This window comes from Podarcis bocagei (genome assembly GCF_964188305.1).
Source record: "Podarcis bocagei genome assembly, chromosome: 5".
Lineage (NCBI taxonomy): Eukaryota > Metazoa > Chordata > Lepidosauria > Squamata > Lacertidae > Podarcis > Podarcis bocagei.
Genome location: NC_138129.1, coordinates 93,930,352 through 93,954,967, shown reverse-complemented (window position 1 = coordinate 93,954,967; position 24,616 = coordinate 93,930,352). Strand labels below are relative to the sequence as shown.

At 43.8% G+C, this 24,616-nt stretch overlaps 2 protein-coding genes across 5 annotated transcripts in view; one reads left to right on the top strand and one right to left on the bottom strand.

The window, feature by feature from the left end:
• Positions 1–23: 23 nt before the first annotated feature.
• SCYL3 (SCY1 like pseudokinase 3) lies at positions 24–20,654 on the top strand. Of its 4 annotated transcripts, XM_081194383.1 has the most exons (15): positions 31–155; positions 1,178–1,322; positions 3,112–3,398; positions 4,435–4,620; positions 5,866–5,979; positions 8,853–8,909; positions 9,726–9,828; positions 11,165–11,276; positions 13,900–13,977; positions 15,133–15,272; positions 16,006–16,193; positions 16,838–17,009; positions 18,313–18,471; positions 18,808–19,511; positions 19,849–20,654. In XM_081194383.1, exons 3-15 carry the CDS (start codon positions 3,234–3,236, stop codon positions 19,903–19,905), a joined length of 2,235 nt encoding a protein of 744 aa, XP_081050509.1. In that variant the 5' UTR covers positions 31–155; positions 1,178–1,322; positions 3,112–3,233; the 3' UTR covers positions 19,906–20,654. The 4 variants fall into 4 exon arrangements, with proteins under 4 accessions (XP_081050510.1, XP_081050507.1, XP_081050509.1 ...); XM_081194384.1 differs by lacking the exon at positions 1,178–1,322 and having other exon boundaries at positions 24–155; positions 3,112–3,230; XM_081194381.1 differs by lacking the exon at positions 1,178–1,322 and having other exon boundaries at positions 29–155.
• Positions 20,406–24,616, bottom strand: part of FIRRM (FIGNL1 interacting regulator of recombination and mitosis) — a 26,422-nt gene continuing 22,211 nt past the window's right edge. Inside the window, exons 22-24 of the mRNA XM_081194369.1 lie at positions 23,641–23,721; positions 22,849–22,968; positions 20,406–20,825 (exon numbers count right to left, since the gene is read on the bottom strand). Coding sequence (XP_081050495.1) covers positions 20,640–20,825; positions 22,849–22,968; positions 23,641–23,721 — 387 coding nt within the window. The 3' untranslated portion in view covers positions 20,406–20,639. The remainder of the gene's footprint in view (positions 20,826–22,848; positions 22,969–23,640; positions 23,722–24,616) is intronic.

The following is a 24,616-nucleotide window of genomic DNA, read 5'->3' as shown; positions in this document are numbered from 1 at the left end:
CGGCGGCTGTGGTGTAGACTCTATGGTGCTCCTCGGGCCGGAAGTCCGCCTCCGAACTCGCCTTGACGGGAGAAGCGGCGGTGCGGGAGCGGAGAAGGGAAGGGCGGCACAGGGAAGGGCGGCACGGGGGGCGCCCCCCGCCCTCGGGGCAGCAGGTGAGCGGGGCGGGAAGGGGGGGGGGTCGCCGCTCCAGGCCGAGTCCGCCTTGGGCCCCGACGAGGGGGCAGCTCCTTCTAGCTCCTCTCTCAGGAGAAAAGGGGGGGGGGGAATTTCCCCCCCCCCCAAATAAACCTTTTCGATCACAGTTTGTGGGAATCTAGCTCGGAGTCTATTGGAGGAGCTTGTGTTGCTTGTTACATTGCACGTGTGTATGTGTGTGTGAGAGAGTGGTGGGGTTTCCTCCCCCCGTAATTGCAAGGTGGTTGTTTTTGTTTTGGTTATGTCTTTCGTGGTTTTGGTTTTATTCAGTGCACCGCCGTGAGACCTCCGGGTAGAGGGCGGTACAGAGGTACCTCAGGTTACATACACTTCAGGTTACAGACTCCGCTAACCCAGAAATAGTACCTCGAGTTAAGAACTTTGCTTCAGGGTGAGAACAGAAATCGTGCGCCAGCAGCGCAGCAGCAGCAGGAGGCCCCATTAGCTAAAGTGGTACCTCAGGTTAAGAACAGTTTCAGGTTAAGAACGGACCTCCAGAATGAATTAAGTACTTAAAACCGAAGTACCACTGTGCAATGGTACCTCGGGATGTGAACGGGATCAGTTCCAGAGCCCCGTTCGCATCCAGAAACAAACGTAACTAGCGACGGCACGTCTGCACATGCACACGTCGCTTTTCACCGCTTCTGCGCATGTGCGTGACATAAGTTTGAGCACATGCGCAAGCGACAAAACCCGAAAGTAACACACTCCGTTACTTCCGGGTTGCCACGGAGCGTAACTCGAATGCACTCAACCTGAAGGGCGTTCAACCCGAGGTATGACTGTATACAAATTCAATAAACGATGGTGATAAAAAGGTAAAGAAAAGGTAAGAATGATAGTAATAATGGTAAAGATGATGATACACATCAGTTGATTGTGCTGCCTGTCAGTGTTGGGGCTCTCCTTAAGGCCTGGTGGAATGCAAATTAGATATTTCCCTTCAAACACATTGGTTCACATTCGTTTGCTCCAGGGAAGAGCTGTGATTGGACATTGAAGCAAAACACCAAAGTCTTGGAAGACGCCTTAAACATGGACAGCTTCATTATGGGAGAACCGCTTGCAGAAGGGAGCCCAGTCGGACACATAGTGCACCCTGAACTAGATGCGCAAAAATCGTGTGCGTACCACGTTGCTATTGGTGGTGGGAGTTAAGAGTGCATCTGACAAAAGTAGCTATTGTCCTTTTAAACTTTGATTACAGAAGGCCTGTTGGTTTTGAAAGTGTTGCAAGACGTGTGTGTGTGTGTGTGTGTGTGTGTGTGTGTGTGTGCATGTTAACTGAAGACTTTCCCTGATGACATAGTTTGGCCAGAAAACAAACGCTCTCCTATCAGATGTCAAGGAAATAAACAACTATCTGACTTTTAGAAGACATCTGAAGGCAGCCCTGTTTAGGGAAGTTTTTCATGTTTGATTCTATTTTTAATATTCCGTTGGGAGCCGCCCAGAGTCGTTAGGGAAACCCAGCCAGATGGGCGGGGTATAAATAAATATATTATAATCAATACTACTACTACAAAGCAAAGAGTTGGGAAAAGCAAGGGCTGTCAAGGAGGTGGGTTGTTTTTTTTGTTGGGCAGGGTAAGCAAAAAAACGCAAATGGTGGTAAAACCTTTGCAGTGTGTTGGCATGAGTGGCAGATTTTCTTATTTGGGTCTGATATAAAGCAACACATAATTACTGGCGCTGAATTCCAGGTGCCCATCAAACTTTGCTTAAATAACACACACGAAAATATTGATGGCTTAACGTAGTACTATTCTGTCTGATTTTGTCCACACAAAAAACAGGTGGGGTGGTGTTGTGTAACAAACACATTTTTCCGGAGTATTAAAAAAATCTCGGTTTTACAAGCTTAAGGCTGCAGAGGAAAACCAGAAAATACAGCCATGTTCCGCATCTGAAACCTGGTGCTCTAAAGGCAGTACTGTACAGAAGTAGTAGGCCACCAGGGGGACTTAGGCAGTCTGGTCATTGATGTTGCCAGGACTTTAGAGCAGACAGGAAAGACTGCTTCATGCCTGAAGTACACAAAAGTGCTTATAAGACAAGAGGCCGTCACTAGAAATAGGCTGTTTCTGTATCCTTCAGAGCCAAGGACAAAAGAAAAATTTGTGCATCCTATAGGGATGGTTAGAGGTTTCAACATCAGGCTCAAGGGGCAAATCCACAAGTGATTTACATAGCCTGTTGCAGATGAACACAACTGAGTTCTTTATTTCTTAATACAGTGTGTAAACTGTTTTCTTCTTGATTTACTTTTCTGGTCCTCTTCCTCTCTCATTGGCATAGGTTTTTGAAAGGATCCCAATTTCAAAATATTAAATTTTTCAAGGTGTCTGTGGATAGCTCAGTCTGTAGAGCATGAGACTCTTAATCTCATGGATTCGAGTTCCACGTTGGGCAAAGGTTTCCAACTCTATAATCCTATGATTCTGTGTAATTCTTTGGATTCATTTATAAACCCTGAATACGTCATGTTCGTGGATAAGTTTAAAGTGGACTTCTCGCCTTTGCTGCTTTTGACTGAACAAAATTTGGGCTGGGCAGTGAGCACAGCTAATTTGCTGCTTCCAGAGAATTTAGATTCTGGTGCTTTCCTGTGTATATTCCTACTTCTGGCTTTATGTTTTAGCATTAACTGGTAGAAATAGTGTGGCTGTTTCTTTAACGCAAAGAACTGTTAAAAGTTGATGTTGCCTTTTGAACCTTGGAATTTCTGTGCTTAACACACTGATTGGAATTCGAACCCTTTGTCCCAAGACTGATTCAAGGCAATCCTATGCATGTTTACTTGAAAGTAAGTCTCGTTTAGAATTGCAGCATTAAGCTCTTTTTGTGTGTGTGTGAGAAAAGCCAAAACGATATCTAAAATTATTTATTGTGTCTTTCATCTTTGTGCAGAGGATGCTATGAGGAATTTACAGTAACATCTCTTGGGACTAATTTGCCTGGAATCACTTCTCTTTAAAGTTGCTTTGACACTAGAAAACCCCCGCTGCAAAACGGCTTGAGTTTACAAGGTAATGGGCTCAGAGAACAGCGCTTTAAAGCGTGATGCGTTGCAAGAGTCTCCATTTACGTTACCCTCTGGAGTCAATATTTACCCAGCGGTACTGCAGCGTGGCAAACTTGCTTCTGTCTTTGTGTACAAGAGAGAAAATGAAGACAATGTTAACAAAGCTGCCAAGGTATTGTATTATATTTGGCATATCATTTATTTTTAAAAAATTTAGAACTTGCTTCACCTGCGGTTTCCAGGGTGGTTCGTATAAAAAGACCTCAGAGACAATGATAACTCTCGGTTTAGGAATAGTACAATATCCTCCTTTTGTTCCAGGCTTTCCCTCTCCCCTACTCCCCAACTTAGAGCAGGAGCCAAACCAAACTAACAGGAATTCTAGCTAATTCACAGCGCCTTGAGCTTATATGACTCAGCTTCTTCCAGATTTGGCTAACCAACACAGCTCAAACTCACCAGCGCAAAACATGAGCAGAAACTAGTGAAAACTAGAGATACGTTATTGAGCTGTCAGCATTGAATAAGGGTATACAGAACAAGAAAATAAAATGGCAAATGAAGGAAGAGCTGAGAGTTGAGACCCTTTCCACATCTTCTGGATCCCTGGGAAAACTCAGCCAACGTGCTGCACCTGGAACTGGGTGTGGAGAATGGGGCACAGCTGTAGGCAGCCTGAGCATCACCCACCTTGGGCCTGCCCATGAAAAGCAAATCTAGAGTGATAGGCCTATGGTGATGTCTGCTGTTTCCAAAAGTTCTTCTCATTGTGAGGCTTTTGTGGGTGGGGAGTTTGTTTGAACCCAGGGGCTGAGAACCCGGAGGCTGAGAGGGAGGGTATGTCAGAAAGAAAATGAACTGATACCGATTTACATAAGTAACTTTGTATTAATGCAACTTTTAAACATGTAACTGTATTTTTGTAATATTTTATTTGACTACTGCTTCAGGGTTGTTTTTTCTACACTGCTTGGATATATATTAAGCAGCGTAGAAATTAAATAATCAAATTGGCAGGGGGTTGGACTCGATGGCCCTTGTGGTCTCTTCCAACTCTATGATTCTATGATTCTATGAAATCGTATCGTGTGAAAATCAAGCTGTGCCAAAAAAAGCAATGTAGACTACTGTTCCTTTTCCCTGTTTGAATGTGTGATGTATAATGTGTGATGCCCTATACTGAGTGGCTTTATCTTGCATTTTGGAAGCACCTGAAAACTTTACGCCACCCTTGCCTACTGCGCTTCCTTTCTTGTACTGTGGAAACAGATGGAATCCACCTGGTTACAGAGCGTGTTCAGCCACTGGAGAAAGTACTGGAGACCCTCTCTTCTCCAGAGATATGCGCTGGTATCTATGATGTTTTGCAGGCTCTTGTCTTCCTCCATGATAGGGTGAGTTTTTGGTTTGGTTTTCTCTCTACTTCTAGGAAGAGAGGTGAATGTTTGGGATAGAAAAACATTGGGGCCCTCTAGGTAGTTTGACCACAATTCTCATCTGCCCATGGTTAGGTATTATGAGAATTGGAGTCCACCACATCTGGAGAGCACCACATTGATTGGCATGGCCTAAACTAATTGTAATGTATGGAGGGAGCTTTGCTTGAGGAACTGGTCATCGTGCTACTTTGAATGCAAGATATTGGACATGTAAAATCATGTGTCTTCAGTTTGCTTGTTTTTTTTCAAATGAGCAGTTTCAGAGCTAAATTAATTTACTTAATGCTAACTGATAGCAAAGCTACCGGGCTGCTTTCAGATGGCAAGAAGGATTGATGAGTTCTTCGGAGGCCTCATTCAGTCTTCCAGGTTAATATATTGATGATTGACACTGTCTGGTTTTGAAACGGCATATTAGGAAGACCCCATGACTATGCATGTTCCAAAAGTAAAACAAATTCTTTATTGCAAGACCTCCTTTGAGCACTTTTTTGCAGATATATTAAGCTAATACTTTCGCATAAACTCGTTATTTGTATGCTTTGATTTGAACTAGAAATTTGATTTTTAAAATAGTGCATTAAATTTTGGCTGGTGTGGGAGAACAGCAAGAAGAGGAGGTTTATATGTGTGTGACATGCGAAATGATGCTAGTTGAAATTAGTAGCATAAAGAATCGTGATCTTCCTATGCTCCTGGAGTTGGGAGTTGCGGGTTTTGCAGTGAAAGGAAATTCATTTCTGCTGGGAAGTTGGCAGTATTACCATCTGGCCATAGGTGTTGGAATAAAGGAAAATGCCTTTTGAAATACACAACAGATCACGTGCCTTCTGAGGCTGGCTTTGTATTTTCCCAGTGTTTTACATGATTCATTGCAATGTCTCCCATCTGGTTTGTTCAGCAGTTGTTTTGTGCTTCTTCTGCAGATTTGAAGGGAGCACACCCTGAGGCAGCATAAATTTCTCTCCTTGCCCAGATATGGTGCGCTGGGAGTAAACTGAGTTATGCTAGTTAAATTTGGCCTGGCATACAGCTCCTCTCCTTGCAAGAGCTCTCTGGTGGCATATAAACCTCCTCTGTGGTTTTGGCAGCTCTCCTCTGGAGTCTCGTGACACCCAATTAGTACTAACGAGCGCTTTATGCCTACAATTATTCCCAGTCTTATTGTATGTTTTCCCTTCCTTTCAAAATGTATTCTAGGGACACCTGACACACAACAATGTTTGCTTATCTTCTGTATTTGTGAGTGAAGATGGGCACTGGAAGCTAGGAGGCATGGAAACTGTCTGCAACCAGAATGAAGCAACAGCAGAGGTAGAGTCACAGAGGCCACTCCTTTGCCATGCCCAGGAGGGCATCTCCTGGCTTCTGGGTGGTCTTTGCTATTGAACTCCCTGCGTCGGATAATTTATAGTTTGTTAGGTTGAAATGCGTGTGGGCTCATTAGCAAGCCTTGTTGCCTTGAAATAAAGGGTGAAGCCAGCTTGCAGATTCCCTAAACCAGGAGTAGCAAACATGGACCCCACAAATGTCGTTGGACTGCATCTTCCAGCAACCCTGACTAGAACATTGCCTGGAGGGCGTTTAATGCTGCCTTAAATGATGGCGTTCAACAAGACTGGCAGCTAATTATCTTTTAGCCAAAGGTTCACTAGCTGCAATGAACAAGCAAGTTATTTACTTATTTGGGCAATTTATATCCTGCTTATATTTGAACAAAGCAAGTGGTTAACGTAGGTTATACCAGGTATAGGCAAACTCGGCCCTCCAGATGTTTTGGGACTACAGCTCCCATCATCCCTAGCTAACAGGACCAGGGGTCAGGGATGATGGGAATTGTAGTCTCAAAACGTCTGGAGGGCCGAGTTTGCCTATGCCTGGGTTATGCAAACAATACCAGGGAATTTCTACATTCTGTAAAAGCACGACTAAATAGAGCATCTGCTTTAGTATCAACACAAACACTACACATAAAAACCAAGGACAAAAATACAAGAAGAAATTGACCATAAACATAGTAAGGTAAAACGTAAAGGGACCCCTGACAATTAGGTCCAGTCGTGACTGACTCTGGGGTTGTGGCGCTCATCTCGCTTTATTGGCCGAGGGAGCCGGCACACAGCTTCCGGGTCATGTGGCCAGCATGACTAAGCCGCTTCTGGCGAACCAGAGCAGCGCACGGAAACGCCGTTTACCTTCCCGCCGGAGCAGTACCTATTTATCTACTTGCACTTTGACGTGCTTTTGAACTGCTAGGTTGGCAGGAGCAGGGACCGAGCAACGGGAGCTCACCCCTTTGCGGGGATTCAAACCGACGACCTTCTGATCGGCAAGTCCCAGGCTCTGTGGTTTAACCCACAGCACCACCCGCGTCCCCTGAACATAGTAAAGAAGTATACAAAATATTTCCTAAACGTGAAGTGAAATATCACAAATGAAATCAACTCAAACTTTTTTTAATAACATGGCAGACCTGAGAGTAATGCTATTGCCACTTGGGTTTTGTGGGTTTATTCTTGGCTGCAGCTCATGGTTATTGATGGCAGAGCTTAATCAGTAATCCTAGTTTGGTCCACCCAATAAGGCAAATGTTGGTTTAGCTCAGCACGGCACAAGAGCATAAAGGACTGTAGAAGAGCGAAGCAGCTGTGAGCTCATCTCCAGGAGCCTGCACATTTTCAGTTTCCTGGCAAGCCGTAGTTTGGTTTACTGTGCCATGTGAGTCAGGCTATTCTTAGGTTCATCTTTCAAATAAGAAGTGCTGTTATAAGAATTTTAAGGTCTTAGATATATAATAAATGTTCCTAAATGTACCAAGCAAACATGTACATAACTATATAACATGTCTGAAGCAGCACAGAAAGACTGTCCTGAAACCATTTTGACCCCCAAGCTGACCAAATGTTTCTCCGCAAGGAGGGAGGAGGTGAAAAAACCTTCCTTGTTACAGGAATTTAGTAATCACCATTTCAAAGGGATGGGCAGACTACCAGGAAAGGCAATCAGATAAGGCATTATCAGATAACCTGGCAGACAGAAAAAACCACAACATTCAAATTTCTGTTGTAGACTGCCTTTTCTGTGATGTAGGTATGATGTTTGTGGGGGGTAGTCTTGGGTTACCCCTTCTGTGATGTGTGTATGATGTATGGAGGAGTGGTCTTGAGCTCCAGGGCAGGGAATTTAAAATGTCTATATTAGGGCAGGCACACCTTTCCTGCGTGTGAGAAGAGCACCCTGTTGCAACAGATCAATAAAGATCAGGCTTACTAGCTGCTTTGCTTCTCAATATTCTTTGGTTGGCCTCTCTTATTTTCTCCTACCAATAGGGAACCCACGTAAGGACTCTATACAGGCTCTGGAATACCCCATAAGGGAAAAAGGGCAAATTTTGTTTACAACATGCCTATCAGCAGCAGATCAGAAGGTCGGTGGTTCAAATCCCCGCGACAGGGTGAGCTCTCGTTGCTCAGTCCCTGCTCCTGCCAACCTAGCAGTTTGAAAGCACGCCAAAGTGCAGGTAGATAAATAGGTACCACTCTGGCGGGAAGGTAAACGGCGTTTCCGTGCGCTGCTCTGGTTCACCAGAAGTGGCTTAGTCATGCTGGCCACATGACCCGGAAGCTGTATGCCGGCTCCCTCGGCCAGTAAAGCGAGATGAGCGTGCAACTCCAGAGTCGGCCACGACTGGACCTAATGGTCAGGGGTCCCTTTACCTTTATCAGCATCACCTCCTGTTCCTTTTGGCTGGCACAGTACTATGCTGTTGTGTGGAGCAATTTTCCTCTATGATGGAGCCGTAAAAGGAAACTAACTCCACAAAATAGAGGCAACCTGTGGAGTGGTTTTATTCCCACTTTAATATATCCTGTTGTGGAATCCATTCTTCTACAGAGCACAGATTGAAAAGCACTGTGTTGGGCAAGGCATTCTGGATAGCTGCTACTTCCGGGGTGAAACAGAGGAAAGACACAGCTTCTTGAATATTTGATCAATGTATGGCCAAGATTATAAGGATGACAGCTAACATGTGAAGACTTCTGTAGTATATGCTTTTCATAGTTTGTCATGTTTCAATCCCCCTGAGGTCTACCGATGAAGTGTGGTGTGCAAATCTAATAAGTAATAGTGTTGCACAGTGCTAGAATCACCATTCATTGGCTCAAAGGCTTCTTCTCTCTTTATAGTTCCTGCATAGTATCAAGTCAATACGGGAGAAGACTGGCATTCCACCTGAAGAACTGGTAAGTTTCCTCCATTGTTTATGTGGGAGATCTGAAAAATAAGCTCAGAAAACTATCCATTTTAAATTTGATGGGTGGAGCCAGTAAGCAGCTAACTTAACGTTATCATCTGTGGGGAAGATACTTTAAAACATGGGGAGACAAACTAAGGCCTTGGGGCCGAATCTGGCCCAATCGCCTTCTCAATCCGGCCCGCAGACGGTTTGAGAATCAGCGTGTTTTTACATGAGTAGAATGTGTCCTTTTATTTAAAATGCATCTCTGGGTTATTGGTGGGGCATAGGAATTCGTTCATTATTTATTTATTTTTTTCAAAATATAGTCCGGCCCCCCACAAGGTCTGAGGGACAGTGGACCGGCTCCCTGCTGAAAATGTTTGCTGACCCTTCTTTAAAAGATGCTAAGATGAAGTTGCTATTAAATTTCTATTTTGGAATTGCGTGGGGAAACCCTCAAGAACGTCGTCTCTGGATTTTCTGTCTGTGAACATTTTTAACCAGAGTCCAAACTTGGCACCACAAAATCCCTATCCTTTTCAAGTTGTATTTTAACATGTAAAGTGTATTTAAAATTCAGTATCCTGGTTTTTTTTCAATTTGTGACTAGACTTTTAAGCTTTTGTGTTTTTTAGACTCCATTGTTTTTGAATTTTGTTATGGTATTGTTCTTAATTTTTGTAATTTGCGTTGAACACTTTAATGGAAAGGCAGGGCTGTAAAATAAATTTTGTGCAAACTGTCTGGAGTCAAAGGTGGGAAGTATTTTCAAAGGGACTAAGCCAGTTTCTGCTGTGTGATCCTCTTTCTATGACTCTAGTCTGACGACTTCCAACTTCTTCCTGACGGCCAAGGGCATTCCCGTGATGCCTACTCATTTGGTGTAATGGTTGAAAACCTGCTGACTTATTTAAATGAAGAGGGTAAGAGTTTTTGGAATTGAAATGGCATCATTGCAAATAAGTAACCCCAAGTTCCCTTTGCGACTGGCTCTTCTAAGGAGCTGCTTTTGGTATGGAAAATACGTCCTCGCAGTTAAAATTGTTGCCTTAGCAGAACCTTCACTCCGAAAGAATTGAGTTGTCTATTATTTCCCCGATAGTTCAGAATTTGCTGGTGTTGTTGAACAAATGTTCTGGTTCCAAATATACCCCATGTAGGACTTCTTAAGTGGTGTGATGGTTTTGTTTGCAATTTCAGGGACAACATGTCGCCTCTTAAAGATTGTAATGAATGGTATCGAGGGACTTTAATATACAGGGTTCCTCCATGAAAGATTCTACTGTAATGAGTCTGAACAACAGCTGTCCTAAATGCAAGCACTGTGCAGTAGCTAACAGTGGTTTGCTATTTAAAATGGTTTCTCAGTTGCGCTCTAGAGCACATGCAGAGTGCAGACATAACAATGGCTTAATTGTCCCACCTGCATATATTAGCTAAGGGTTTAGATATATAGCATGATAATCTGCATCGAGGTCATTCTGGCATATTTTATTTTATATTATTGGCCCACTTGGTGGAAGAGAATCTGCCCTAAATATTCCCAGGCATAGGTGCCACATACCTGCAGAAGCTCCACCAGCTAAATGGCACGAGGAATGACTTCCTTAAGAGTAAAGGTAAAGGGACCCCTGACCATTAGGTCCAGTCGTGCAGACTCTGGGGTTGCGGCGTTCATCTTGCTTTATTGGCCGAGGGAGCCGGCGTTCAGCTTCCGGGTCATGTGGCCAGCATGACTAAGCTGCTTCTGGCGAACCAGAGCAGCGCACAGAAACGCCATTTACCTTCCCACCAGAGTGGTACCTATTTATCTACTTGCATTTTGACATGCTTTCGAACTGCTAGGTTGGGAGGAGCATGGACCGAGCAACAGGAGCTCACCCCATCACGGGGATTCGAACCACAAGTCCTAGGCTCTGTGGTTTAACCCACAGCACCACCCATGTCCCTCCTTAAGAGTATTTTCCCATAATTTATCAAGTAGGACTAAGTCCTAAAGTAGAAGCTAATATTATTTTTAAGGGTGTGTTCTCTCCTTGTGTTGGTTTGGAAGGATATTTCTTAGTGCTTGCATTGCCATCTGGCCAAAGCTTGTTTTCTGCATTCTTAAACTGCAGGAAAAGTCATTCCTGTTGCTGAAAGTGTTGCTGTTAAGCTTATGGTGCAGAATAATGAGCTTTAATTGCCCCCACTATAGCTTGAGCCTGTCTTTTTGCTCTGAGTTTCTAACATAGATTTGATTGCCAAACTGTCTTTCAGTTTCAGAGGACGTTATATCCAGCTTTCACCACACCTTACGGTCTACTTTGCTAAACCCAGATTTTATGGGCCGCTCTCCACTGTCCAATTTATTGCGGCATGAATTCTTCAGGTGAGCATAGTCTTAGAATGTGTGCTGATGCCTTAAAAGCTTACCTAAGTATGAAATTCAGAGGTCATCATCAGAGGTTTCTTGAGTGTGGGTGAAAGGAGCCGTACAACTGGGGATATGTAACAAGTGTACTCCTTAAAAGAATTTCATTACGGATTAGGAGCGGGGGATTAAAGTGACCATCATATGCTACAAGGACAATCACTCCAATTTTTGTGGTGTGATAGGAAATGACGCTCTTTGAAATCCTGATTTTCTAGGTTACATTTGTTGACATTTCTCACACCCAGTAGTCAAAATTGCCTAAATACTGGCCTCTGATAAACAAAATATACCAGTACTTTCCAACCATAATTGCAAGAAGTTATGATTAAGAGAAATGTTACAGTATATTCTTATTAGAATTGTTGCGTAATTCAGCTCTGTCAGTTAATACACATTCTGAAGTTTGAAGTATTCATCTGAAGACTTAAGTAGGCTAAGGCCAGGTCCTGTAATTTCCTTCTAAACATAAAAGAGTTGTATCCACTGTTGGTTGTACTTTCACTAGACCCAGTTGAAGTTAATGGGCATGACTAACATAGGTCCATTGTGCTGAGCAGAACATCGTTGGATACAACCCCAAATTTTAATTCTACAGTGGTACCTTGGTTGTCAAACTTAATCCATTCTGGGAGTCCATTCAACTCCCGGAATGGTTCGAAAAACAAGGCGGCGCTTCTGATTGGCTGCAGGAGCTTCCTGCACTCAAGCAGAAGCTGCATCGGACGTTCGGCTTCCGAAAAACATTTGCAAACCGGGACACTCACTTCCAGATTTGCAGTGTTCGGGAGTCAAAATGTCCGAGTACCAAGGCATTTGACAACCAAGGTACGGCTACTAAGACTGTAAGAAAAGCCCTGCTTGATCAAGCCATAGGCCTTTCTAGATTAGCGTATTCAGAGGTATACTGTCAGTGGGAGTACAATGTAGGCATCATGACTAGTAGCCTTTAATAATAATAAATAATAATAATAATTTTATTATTTATACCCCCCATCTGGCTGAGTTTCCCCAGCCACTCTGGGCGGCTTCCAACAAAACACTAAAATACAATAACCTATTAAACATTAAAAGCTTCCCTAAACAGGGCTGCCTTTAGATGTCTTCTAAAAGTTTGGTAGTTATTTTTCTCTTTGACATCTAGTGGAGGGTGTTCCACAGGGTGGGTGCTACTACCGAGAAGGCCCTCTGCCTTCAGTTTCCTGTAACTTGGCTTCTTACAGCGAGGGAACCGCCAGAAGGCCCTCAGAGCTGGACCTCAGCGTCCGGGCAGAACGATGGGGTGGAGATGCTCCTTCAGGTATACTGGGCCGAGGCCATTTAGGGCTTTAAAGGTCAGCATCAACACTTTGAATTGTGCTCGGAAACGTACTGGGAGCCAGTGTAGTTCTTTCAAGACCGGTGTTATGTGGTCTTGGCGGCCGCCCCCAGTCACCAGTCTAGCTGCCGCATTCTGGATTAGTTGTAGTTTCTGGGTCACCTTCAAAGGTAGCCCCACATAGAGTGCATTGCAGTAATCAGCTGCTCCTCCATGAATGTCTCACCCCCTTTTAAAGCCGTCAGGGATGGTGGGGGCCATCAATCGCTACATCATGTAGAAGTGAATCCCATACAGAGGCGCCAACTCACCAGTCACATGGGGGGGTGCATCACATGACGCATCTGCCCCAGTGGGACGAGCCCCAGTGGGGCAGGAGGTGTTACGGAAAAGGAGCAATGCAGCAGCGAGCTGCAGCTGGCTGGAAAGCAAAACATTATGGAAATGTTTGGGACTGTACCGTGAGAACAAAGGGGCAGTCTATTCACTGTGCTGAGCACCGGATGTTAGCTCAGAGTGTCATTAGACCTGTACAGGAAGTACAGGAGGTGGAGTTTGTCTCTCTGCTGATGGTGTTTGAAGAGAGCAGACGCGTTTCTCTGTAATGCTGCAAAGACAGAAATAAAGGCATGTAAATACATTTCTGTCTATCTCTTCCCCTCCCTGGGGGGAGCAGGGAGTAGGGAAGAGTGGTGTGTTCTTCTCACGCTTGAGGAGGATCGCCGATCGTGACCTAGCCTGTATCCTGCTGGGAAACGCAGACAGGGAGGTCAACAAGGAGATCAAGCCGGGTGCCTGGAGAGTGGCCAGTTCCTCTGATAAGGCTTGAAATCTGACAGGAGGAGGATCGCACTGCTGGGCTCCGCCACTCGCCCTTGCTCACCCCATCCCCCTTTCGGCTTCTGGGTGTGGGCTGGGGTGCCTAGCAGTGACAGGGATGTTGTCCCCCTCAATATTGGGGGGGGGCTGGACCTCCTGATTCTAAATATTGAGGGGGCTGGAGCCCCTAGCACCCCCTATACCTGGTGCCAGTGATCTCATACCACCATGTAAATAAGTACTTTTGTCTTTCCTGATTCTTCCAGCATTCAGTTCCATTAGATAACCCCTTGATTTCCAGCAGCATGAAATGAGAGGGAAAAGCTTACCCTACTTTCTCTATCTCTACTTTACTTAAGCGTTTCTGTTCCTTTGTGGATACCAAATTCCTTTTGCTTCTGCTTCTCAATTCTTGATGCATAGTGACTTTTTTTTCATTATCAGAAATGATTTTCTGGAAGTTGTGAGTTTTCTGAACAGTCTAACACTGAAAACGGAAGAGGAGAAAACTGAATTTTTCAAGTAAGTGAAAAATGGCAGTAGTTAATTGATTACTTAGATTAGCTTGCCACTATTTATAAAAAGTCTTCTTTTCTATAGTATTTTTATTAGTATTTTCTCTGGTAACTGTGGGCGGCAACTTTGTGATTTGGTTTTAATGCACAGATTGAAAAGGGGTCCTTTTAACTCCAAAAAAGCTGTGGTAACATTCTTGAAAAACATTGTTTTGTGTCTGTCAGAACAGTGGCACGTTGCAGAAAAATATCTTCCTTTTGCAATGACTGCAAGTGATGTCCTGTCTCATTACTAGTTCTCATGTATATGAGGGTGCAAATGAGAATCGCGGTCTCAACTAGTTCATTTTCGGACCGTAACTTAGTGGCAACAGAGCTCCCACTTTAGACAGTTGGGTATTAGTTCAGTTGTGAAGCATGCAGTGAACATTTCTCTCCCCCCATGCCCATTCCATATTTTCAACATAAACAATAAGCACCATTTTGTTGCAAAAAGAGAGAGGATACTACATTTTAAAAGTAAAAATAACCAAAGCCATTATACATAGGGTTGGGGAAGTTAGCTGGTTGAGCGCATGCAAATAATTGTGTAGTACTGAGCTACGATATGTAGGACTGAAAGAATTGCACTCTGTAGATGTTTAGAGACACTTGACGTTCCTCATTTCAAGCACACCAGTACTCTAATGTGTAAGCTTACACAGCAAGGGCATAGAAATCTTTTGCTTTCAAGGGCTGCATTCCTTCTGGAGAAATCACTCTAGGCCAGCATGGGTGAGACTTAAGCAGTCTTCAAGAATGCAGATAAATCAGAACATCTATGTGACCAAATAACACTGTGATACAAGCTTCAGTGTAACAAAAAATGAAAATTATCTCTTCAAATGAATAAAGCTTTACTGCATTCAGTGGGACTTACTCCCAGGTGTGTCTTGGATCTGGAAATACCAGAAATAGATTTGCCATTCCCGAAAGGATTGTGTCCACTGCTCTGTTGCCATAGCCCTGGGCTCCCAAGTCACTGGGCATTTATACGACTGATACAGTCCCGGTGTTTGGGTTGTAAATGGGCGAGCGAGAAAGGAGAGGGGAGGAAATTGGTGCAGCAATTGCATTGCGAGGCAATAATGGTGAAGGCTGAGCAATTTCTCTCTCAACACAGATTCCTGCTGGACAGAGTGGCTGGCTTGTCAGAAAAGTTGATCGCTTTGCGGTTGGTACCTCTGTTGCTCGATCCGCTGGTGTTTGCTGAGCCAGTAGCTGTCAAGAGTTTCCTTCCTCATCTCCTTGGTCCAAGAAAAGGTGAAATTTTCATTATCTCTTCAGATTAAGTGCAACACATTAGAAATATGAGTGGATGAAGAATTTCAAGCTGTGCTGAAGCGGACAGCTGTACCATTATATACCTGCCCACAATAAGGCCATTCTTTCCTGTTGCTGCCTCTCCTTCTCGCTTGATGCTCTAACTCCCATGTAGAGATTAGCTTGTCCTCTGGCCTAAACGTACCAGGCAGAAGAAAGGTACTCTGCTTCTCACCCACTGATGCCATTCCTTTTCCCGTAAGGCTCCAGGCTGCTTTTCCCATAGTGCCTGCTCACCTACAACCACGAGAAGAGTCAACAGGTCAATGCATTGGACTTGCCGATGCTTCATCATTTATTTGTGTCCCATCTTTAGACCACGATTCTCAAGATGGCTTGCTGTAACTCTTGCAGAGCCACACAACCCAGCAGCCCTTAGTGCCCTGGGCAATGTATGAGACCTGCGCATGCTTTCCTTCCGTTTTACAATCCCAGGCCAACTGGGAGTTTGGGGGCAGAGAAGAAACATTCCCTGCAGCTGCCGCTTCTCTGGCTGATGGAAGCGCTAAGCTTCTGCTCCCAGCTGCAGCATCGCTAGAGAAAAGCTGCCACACATTACTGTAAGATTGAAGGCTTTGTGGTAGTTAGAGACATTTTCCTGTCCGCGTTGGCAGTTTCAAATCGCCAACTTTAGCAGACACCCTGTTGACCCTTCCAACCCTTTTTGCTTTAGATAAAGTGGGCGAGAGCCAAATCAATGGCCTGCTGTCTCCGGCCGTGTTCCAGGCGCACGTCAGCCCCGTGCTGCTGAAACTGTTTGAGGTGCATGAAGAGCACGTTCGGATGGTATTGCTGTCTCACCTAGATGCCTACGCAGAGCTGTTCACTCAGAAAGAGCTGAAAAATGTAATATTGCCACAGGTGAATATGACAAGGCAGGAATCTGGGACTAACGTATCAAGAAAGCACTTGTTTCTGCGGTGGGGTTCCCGACAAAATAAAGGCTGTCTGGCACTGGAACAAGTTATTGCCCATATCTGTAAATTATATCCACATGTCCCATCTTCCCCCTTCTTCAGCTTTGCTACTGTGTCCCTGTGTGTAACCGCAGAAACACATGTGCCCTTCTCCCAAAGCAGAGCCAGGAAATGGGGGCCTCCATCCCTGGGAACTGGATTCGAATCACACAGATTTCCCATCCCTGTCGTACAGCCCGTGCTGTGCAATCATAGCCCTATGTCCCGTTTAGACGACAAACCCTGCTTATTGGCATGTTGACTTGCACTGAACCTCCTTCTCCAAACCCTTATGTCTGTGTTCAGGGTTAGAATCCACCGTAAGCAGATGCTATCTAGTCTCATTATTACTGGTTTTGTGAAGAAGCCAGGGTGTTGAAGGGAGGTGGGGCTTGCTCACTTACCCACATTGGTTTCAGAAGGAAGTTGGCTAGAGGAATGAGGCATGCCACAGGGACTTGGTTGGGCTGCCAAGAGAGGATTAAGAACCTGCAGCAAACGGTTCCCCAGTTCAACGGGCCTATGCTTGATAGTCTGTCCTTATTCTAGGTTTTACTGGGGCTGCGAGATACCAGCGACTCTCTGGTGGCTGCAACGCTGCAAAGCTTAGGGGTGCTGGTTTCACTGCTCGGACCAGAAGTTGTTGTGGGAGGCGACAGGACAAAGATCTTCAAAAGCTCAGCTCCAAGCTTCACGAAAACCACAGACCTTTCCCCAGAAGGTAAGTAAATAACAGCAGGTTTCAAGCTCTCCTACAAACCAGTTCAGCTGCACATAGGCCTGCTTTTCTCCTCAAACGAGAGCAGAGATTGTAACTGGAGCAACAGATTATAATTAGTGAACTATTTTCTGAAAGACACGGCATTGATGCTCTAATTAGGAAAGCACCAGGGCTGATGGTTAGCTCTCAGCTGGGAATAGGTGCTGAACCCAGTGATTTTCTCCTCAGGGTTGGAATGATGTTTAGGCAACTAGTTCTAAACTGAAAATTTACTTGTGGCATGTGAGTCAAAAGTGCACTGGGTGACTAGTGGCTAGTAGAGGTCATTGCTCCCATCGATGGAACAAGCCTAATAAAAAATACTATGCGCTAATTGTAATAGGCTCAGCTGTTCATATTTTGTGTACATGTTGAGCAGCTGGTCGTCCTCCCCCCCCCCCCCCGAGCTCCTGAATCGGTCTATTTTTAAATGAAACCTTTATTTAAAATTTATGAATGTATGGGTAGGAACTCTCTTGGGTGAGTGGGTGGGAACTCTCATTTAAAGTCTTCCAGAATCTTGAAATTCTCTGCAGATGATCCTCCTTTCTGTAATCAAGTTGTTTGAGTCTGGTGTTCAAGTTTATAGTTTATGCAAAAGTTTTGTTGCCTACCTTCCTAAATGACTGTTTGTGTTGTCACTTAACAGTTTTTAATGGGTTTATGACAACACCACAGTGCCTAAAAGCCCAGCTTAGGTATCTTTCATTCCACTGAGGGCACATGAACCTCTGGCAACAATGATTAACAGCCTTCATCCCTTTCCAGTTCTCACTTCCATTGGTTGGACACAGACAGCAGGAGTCTCCCATGCTGTTTGATATCTTCCCCCAAACTAAAACACAAAGGAAATAAATATGCTCCCGCCCCCCCAGCTAGGCTTGCAGCATTTGAAGTTTTTTTTTTTTTTTTAAAAAAAAGCACAACAGACTCTGCTGTTTCTTAGTGTCTTCATAGCCTAACAAGTGAGAGAAATCCCTGTCTTTCCCCAAGACCTGTTTGTGGGAAATCAGGGCAGAGTGATCAAATGTGCTTGGTATGCTAAAAAGTGCAACTGACAAAAATAAATTCCAGTTAAGTGCAGATACTAAATGTATTCAGATTGGTTGGCTTCATTAAACCATGCCAGAATTCAAAATAAATTTAGCTATGCTCTAAACTGCTTAGAATGATACCTTTGCGTCTGAGTAAGTGGAAGTTTTGAAAAGCAAATATTGTTGAGAGATGATTTTTCCATATTTTTTTGGTTTGTGTATCCTTGTAGACTCTCCTAATCATGTAGTAAGTTGCGAGAGAAGGCTGATTTATCAGCCCCTGCAGAAGAATAACTCCATGTTTCTCAAGTGCTCCAGCTCTGGGAATCTTCCCTTCAGCAGCAGGAACCATGTGCCAAGGCAAGAGTCCAATGTCGCCTTAAGGGAAGGTAATCTTGGTCTTTCTTTTTCATTGCCACAGTCCTTGCTTCTAAAAAGGCTCTGAAGATTCTGCAATGCCTTCTGCTCTATGGGAAAAAATCTAGCATTTATAGCTCTTAGCCACTTTAGACGGCAGACCTTTCATATCATTGAACTTACTATTTTTAACTGGTTAGGTTGATAGCCGCAAGAGATGTCAGGCTAGGTTAATATGTTCTGATCTGGTGGACTTTTCTTCAGCTTGGATTACCTTTTATGTCTCTTCAGTGCAAGCAGTCATGTATGTTGGTTTTTTTATAATGCATCCCTCCTCAAAACAGCCATATGCTCTGTGTCTTTCACAGGAGAACAAGACTCTCTGCACTTAAGCAATGTTCCTGGTGGACTAAATATATTGAGGAATGGTGGAAATTATCAGCATGCAGTTGAGAAGATAGGAGAGGAATGGCCAGACTGGAGCGAGGGTGAAAAGCCAGAGGCTGACAAAAGTGTAGAGAGCCAAAGGAAAGAGTTTTGTGTGAACAGCAGTCCCTGTCTTGCTGGTCACGATGTAGATGGCAAATCTTGGGACAGTGCAGCTGACAGCCCTAACTTTAAACTCTCCTCAGGAAACAGCCTCACTGCTGTAGGGTTAAATGACGTCGCAGAGCTGCAGCTGCCTCCAACGATGTTTGAGCTCAGAAAAGAATTCAGAACTCTCAAATGTAATCCATCTCCGGGACCCAGCATCAATAGTGGCCGCTACGGCCACAGGGACCACCAGCAAGACGAAATCGGTTTGCCCAAAGCGGCGCTTTTAGAGAAGCCTCCCAAGTTGGAATGTGGTTTAGGGGAGGAGTATATGATCCAGGTGAAGAGGAAAGAGTTGCATGACACAGAGCTGGACTGGTTTGCTGACATGGTCCCGGACATCAAACCTCCGTCAGCACTACTGATTCTGCCAGAGCTGGGGCCCCATCCTGTCATTCAGAACAACTTGAACACAGTCTCCGGCAGCGAATGCGATGCACAGTTCTCTTCTAAGTTTGCAGCAGCTGAAATTACAGAGGTGAGAATTTGGAACTTGGATACCTCTGTTTGTTCAACATGTATCAGTTTTTAAAAAATAAAATATTATAGCTGGCTTAAGATACAGCCCATGGTCTTTCTCAAAGTAATGCTAGAAAACAGGAGTTGTGAGGTTTGTGAGCAACACTGTGTTGGCCACCAGAACTTTAGAGGGATGGTGTCTCTGCCTTCAGCATCCCCTTTGTACTACTTTTCTACATAACGTGTATCAGCACTGATAGCCAATAAAAAGTAATGGCTCTCAGCAGCTTAGCTGTGCAACATTTGTTTATTACAGAGCTTGTTGGTATAATTAATGCATTTTATCTTTATTCTAGGTGGATGTTGGCTGGGAACAAGATGAGCTGAACTGGGAAGATGATGCCAACTGGTGACAGATAAAAGACCCTGAGCTATGTTTTGAGTTAGAGAGCTGCTTCTGCAATGCCCTGGACAAGTCTTGCCCCTCCACAGGCACCAAGGCCTCAAAGGTATCTTCAGAGTTCGTTCAGGTGCTTGCCTTTTTCACCTGCAGCATTTAGGCCACATAGCAACTCATGCATCCAGCCCTGTGCGCTTGGAAAGAGGGATGGGCTGTGTGGTCTGATTTTTTTCCACCAACCGTTAATGGAAAACTAGGAAAAATAAATGGACAATTCACTGGTTAAATGTTTGTGTAATCTATTTCTTATGAGAATTGATTCAGCAGGTAGAGGTGCAAGAAATTCTAGGCTGTCTTTTACAAAGCTATGTTTTTGTACAGTGTGAGAAGCTGTGAACTTAAATTAGGGGAGAATGGCATCACAGCAAAAATCTTCGTTCTCACAGTTTAGTTTCCATTACATGTTTGTAATGCTCTTGGTAAGCAAAGGAGGCAGGCTGAAGTTGAAGGAAATGGTATAGAAAAAATGTATTTTAATTCTGTGTTCAATAACTTACTTAAGCTTCGCTCAGTATCTTCACTCTTCGAACCAATAAGACCCTGTAAACTTTACAAACCAACTATACAACATGCTTACTCTAAAATTACCACTGGGCTGCACTTTGTTTCTTTGGCTTTGAGCTGTGAATCTCTAGTGAGACTGCAGTCTGAGGTACTGAAGTCACTCAAAAGGTTGCATTAAATCTATCAACTTATGCTGTTCTTCAAACTGTTCAGTGTCATCTGTAAAGTTTCCAGTTTCTTCGCGAACCAAATAGGGGGTGGGCCCTTTTGTAGTAGCGCTTTCAAAACCTCCAGTGTCCTTCCGGCAGCGTCAATTGCTGACTTATATTGCTCTTCACTGGCTGAGTAGCAAGTTCTTTTCGGGGAGGGCTATAAATGGAAAACAGTAGTTTTATAATCCGACACTTCTGCACCCAGTCACTGCTCAACACACAAGATGGAATCTGATTTTCAGGATTTTGATTCATAGCCATGAAGCATGCTAAGTAGTGCTGCTTAGTCAAAAATCAAAATGACCCACTTTCAAATTGTATGGAGACTGTCGGGCACTATCTTCTTGGCCTGTAATTGCAAACCCCAAAGAAAAAGGTTGCAATACCAAGAGGGGTCACTTCTCATGACAGTGTTTATTTTTAAAAGCAGCTCTCAGACTACTAGTTACTTGCCATTCCAACAAACAAAAAGCCCCAGCATGGGCTATTATATACATGCAGGTTGTGTTTACTGAATATAATGCATTCCTGGAAATCAGTAATTAAACATGCTTTTGCATCATGTGTCAACGATTACTATGAGAAAATTTCTAATGCGTTCTCAAGCATGGAGTTTTGACCCCAAAACAACAGGAAAACCCTCTGAAACATTGCAAAAGGCAAACAAGGAAACAAATGCTCTCTTATTTGTCCAGTCTCTCCCCCTCCCTCTCATCATGGTTTCCGGCAAAACGGCTATTGCAGATCAGCAAAATGCAACAAGTAAGGCTTGTTTAAGCCTGCTTATTTGTTTACTGTGCCACACACAGATCCAGCTGTTGGACTATCTGAATCTGTGGCATATACAGCATGGTTTGGGCACTAATTCCTCCTATTCAGATAAGTGAAGTTTTGTATAACAAGCATCTGTAGAGCAAGACCTGTGTGTACCAGCAAGACTATAAAAGCAGCTGTGGCCCCATCACTTACAAACTCAATTACAATAATATGATTGAAGTTCAATAGTCAAAAGAATGGGTCTTAAAACCTCTTGCTCTGCCTAAAAAAGGCTTTGCCTAACATGGCCCTTTAAAGCCTGCAATCCAAGCCACACTGAACTCAGTGGCACTTATGTCAGAGTAGACCAGGTATGGTTAGGCAGCTATTGTTAGAGAAAAATTCTGAAGTTAATTATTCTATCCCTTCCCTGTTCTGGGAGGGTAGGACAGACTGAGAGACCCTTTCTCCCCATGAATTGCAAGGGTTAGAAATGTTTACAGTTTGTACCTTAATAATAAAAAGTAGGGCTTGAAGGTAAGAATATACTGCAATGCAAAACTATCCTCACTTCCTAATATCAGGATAAAGTGTGACTGCCTGAACTGGGAGCCCATATGTTCCAGACTGCCTTTCCTCAACTGATGAGAATGATTACCAGGTGCTATCTTCCCCCTTCAGCCAGGAGTCCATCGCTTTCTTCTTATAGCAAAAGCTACATAACGGTAAAGGGACCATTAGATCCAGTCGTGACAGACTCTGGTGTTGCGGCGCTCATCTCACTTTATTGGCCAAGAGAGCCGGCGAACAGCCTCCGGGTCATGTGGCCAGTATGACTAAGCCGCTGAGCAGCTGAACCAGAGCAGCGCACAGAAACACCATTTACCTTCCCGCCGGAGCGGTACCTATTTATCTACTTGCATTTTGACGTGCTTTCAAACTGCTAGGTGGGCAGGAACAGGGACCAAACAACAGGAGCTCACCCCGCCACAGGGATTCAAACCGCCGAACTTCCGATCGGCAAGTCCTAGGCTCTGTGGTTTAACCCACAGCGCCACCCGCGTCCCTTAAAAGCTACAGACCAGGATATAAAATGAGGACTAATAGACCCCAAACTAGTATTTTTGTTTGCCTGACTAGTGACTGCCTCTGGGTAAACATTCACATGCAAACTGTATGAATTGGAAAAATACAGATAGAAAGCAGCAATTCCTATAAACTGCTGTGATCCTGTAACATGACTGTTGCCTATATATAGTTCACACGATAAATGTATTTTCATGAGCGCACAGACGTGCTCAGGTTAACAACAAAAAGGTGTGTCTTGGCCCTCAATTTGCTGGCACAAATTTAGCACCATCATGAACTGTGTGAAAATGATAGCAGAAATCACTACAACACACAATCCCAATTCCACAACATACCTCCAAGGTCAGGCTCCTTTGTCTGTCTGCTGTGGCTTCTCGCAAATGGCACTTAAGACGAACATTTTCCTCTTTCATCCGTTCTGCTCTTGCTTCTGCTGTCTCCTCTACAAGGCGGGTCTGAGAGAAAAGCCAGAGCAGAAATAATCTAACTATGCAGTTAAATTCATAGCTGCTGCTGCTACTACTGTCAAAAGTTTGGAAGAAAACTGTTTCTAACATTACAAGTGCAGTTTTCCCTTAGTTAGAGGTTATTGGCTGCCTTAAAGAAGGCCCGTTAGGCTGAAATATGTGATTTAAATATTTCAAATAAATAAGCACAGGTATGACTGCAGAGACCACAAAGAAGTGATTTAGTGTCCTTACTTGTGTAAATAAACAAAAGTCCATCTTTTGGTACATGTACAAGGTATGTCGTCTGCATATCTTCGTTTCAGGTTATGCATTTTTGTTTGATAAAGCTCAGTTTAGTTGTAAACTCAATACAGTGGACCCTCCGGATACGAACTTAATTTGTTCCGGGGGTCTGTATGTACCCCAAAAAGTCTGCAATGTGAGGCGCCACTTCTGCGCACGCATGCAGCGTGATAGATCACTTCTGCGCATGTGGTGAAACCCGAAAGTATACACTTCCGGGGTTGCCGCGTTCGCAACCCGAAAGTTATGTTACCCGAAGTTCCACTGCATAACTCTGTATTATCAATGTGCATAATTTGTTCAGGAAACATTAAATTTCAAAATTGAAAATCTGGCACCAGCAGCATACCATCCATTTTATATATTAAGAAATACCTTTGATAGGAAGCCAACAACTTTGCTTTTAATTTCTTCAGAATTAAGGCACTGGGAAAGTATGGCTTCATGGCTCGTCTCCTTAATACAAAAAACAACAACACAAAAACAAATAGGGGAGAAGAGGGTTCATGCCCACCACAGCCTGGTTATGTTAACACAAGAATCAAGCAGATCTGAGGAATTTCTGTTAAAAAACTGGAAATGTTCAGCACTATTAGAACTAACAACAAAAGAGCAGGCAGTTTATTATTCAAAGTCAGGTGCTCCCAAATCTTTCTGCCCTGTTTGTCATCCCTTATATCTTATTTAATGTTATTGTTATTTTAAAATTCTAACCCCTAGTCTTTCCCTGTACCCAAAGTATTTTATGAAAGCAGAGCTAAAATTACAACTAAAATACCGATCAGTAGAATTTACGCAATTCCTTCTTCAGCTGCTTTTCTGTTCTCTTTAATAACACAAGCATCTACAGATCCAGAAAAAACTAATCTGTAGTATGTCATTGTGACTTAACACTACTTATATTACCCAGCCGAAGAGAAGCATCTAATCTAAGTACCACTGAATGTGATGGAAGTTAAGCAGTGGTCTGCAAACCCTAGCTTTGCTTACTAGGGGTTGTTTCTCAATTTGCCCTGGAACATAGAGAAAGCAAAGGGATAGAAAGTGGAAGAGACTTGAGTTTCTTTTGGGGTTGGTTGTTGTTGTTTTTAACAACTTCACCAAACCTCAGGAGAACGAAATAAATCCTTGCATTTTCTCTTTCAAGTTGTCCTACTGTTTCTCATTTTCTCCAAACTCCAGAAGACAGTGCATCTTCCTGAAACCATGTGGCAAGGTTTTGGAAGAGTGGTGGACTCTTCTCTAGCTACACTGCAGTTTGGACATGGTAAGAGTCAGAGAGATTTTTGCTGATTCTCATTTCTCAAAACTGCAGTGCAAATGAGAACTTGGGGGAGGGCAGTTCTTTCCA

Bases quoted from the DNA above. Each gene is read 5' to 3' on its own strand.
- SCYL3 (XM_081194381.1), top strand. From the start codon at position 3,234: ATGGGCTCAGAGAACAGCGCTTTAAAGCGTGATGCGTTGCAAGAGTCT. The intron at 13,978-15,132 runs GTAAGTGAAAAA...CTCTCAACACAG, and splicing joins GAGAAAACTGAATTTTTCAA to ATTCCTGCTGGACAGAGTGG. The intron at 15,273-16,005 runs GTGAAATTTTCA...TTTTTGCTTTAG, and splicing joins TCTCCTTGGTCCAAGAAAAG to ATAAAGTGGGCGAGAGCCAA.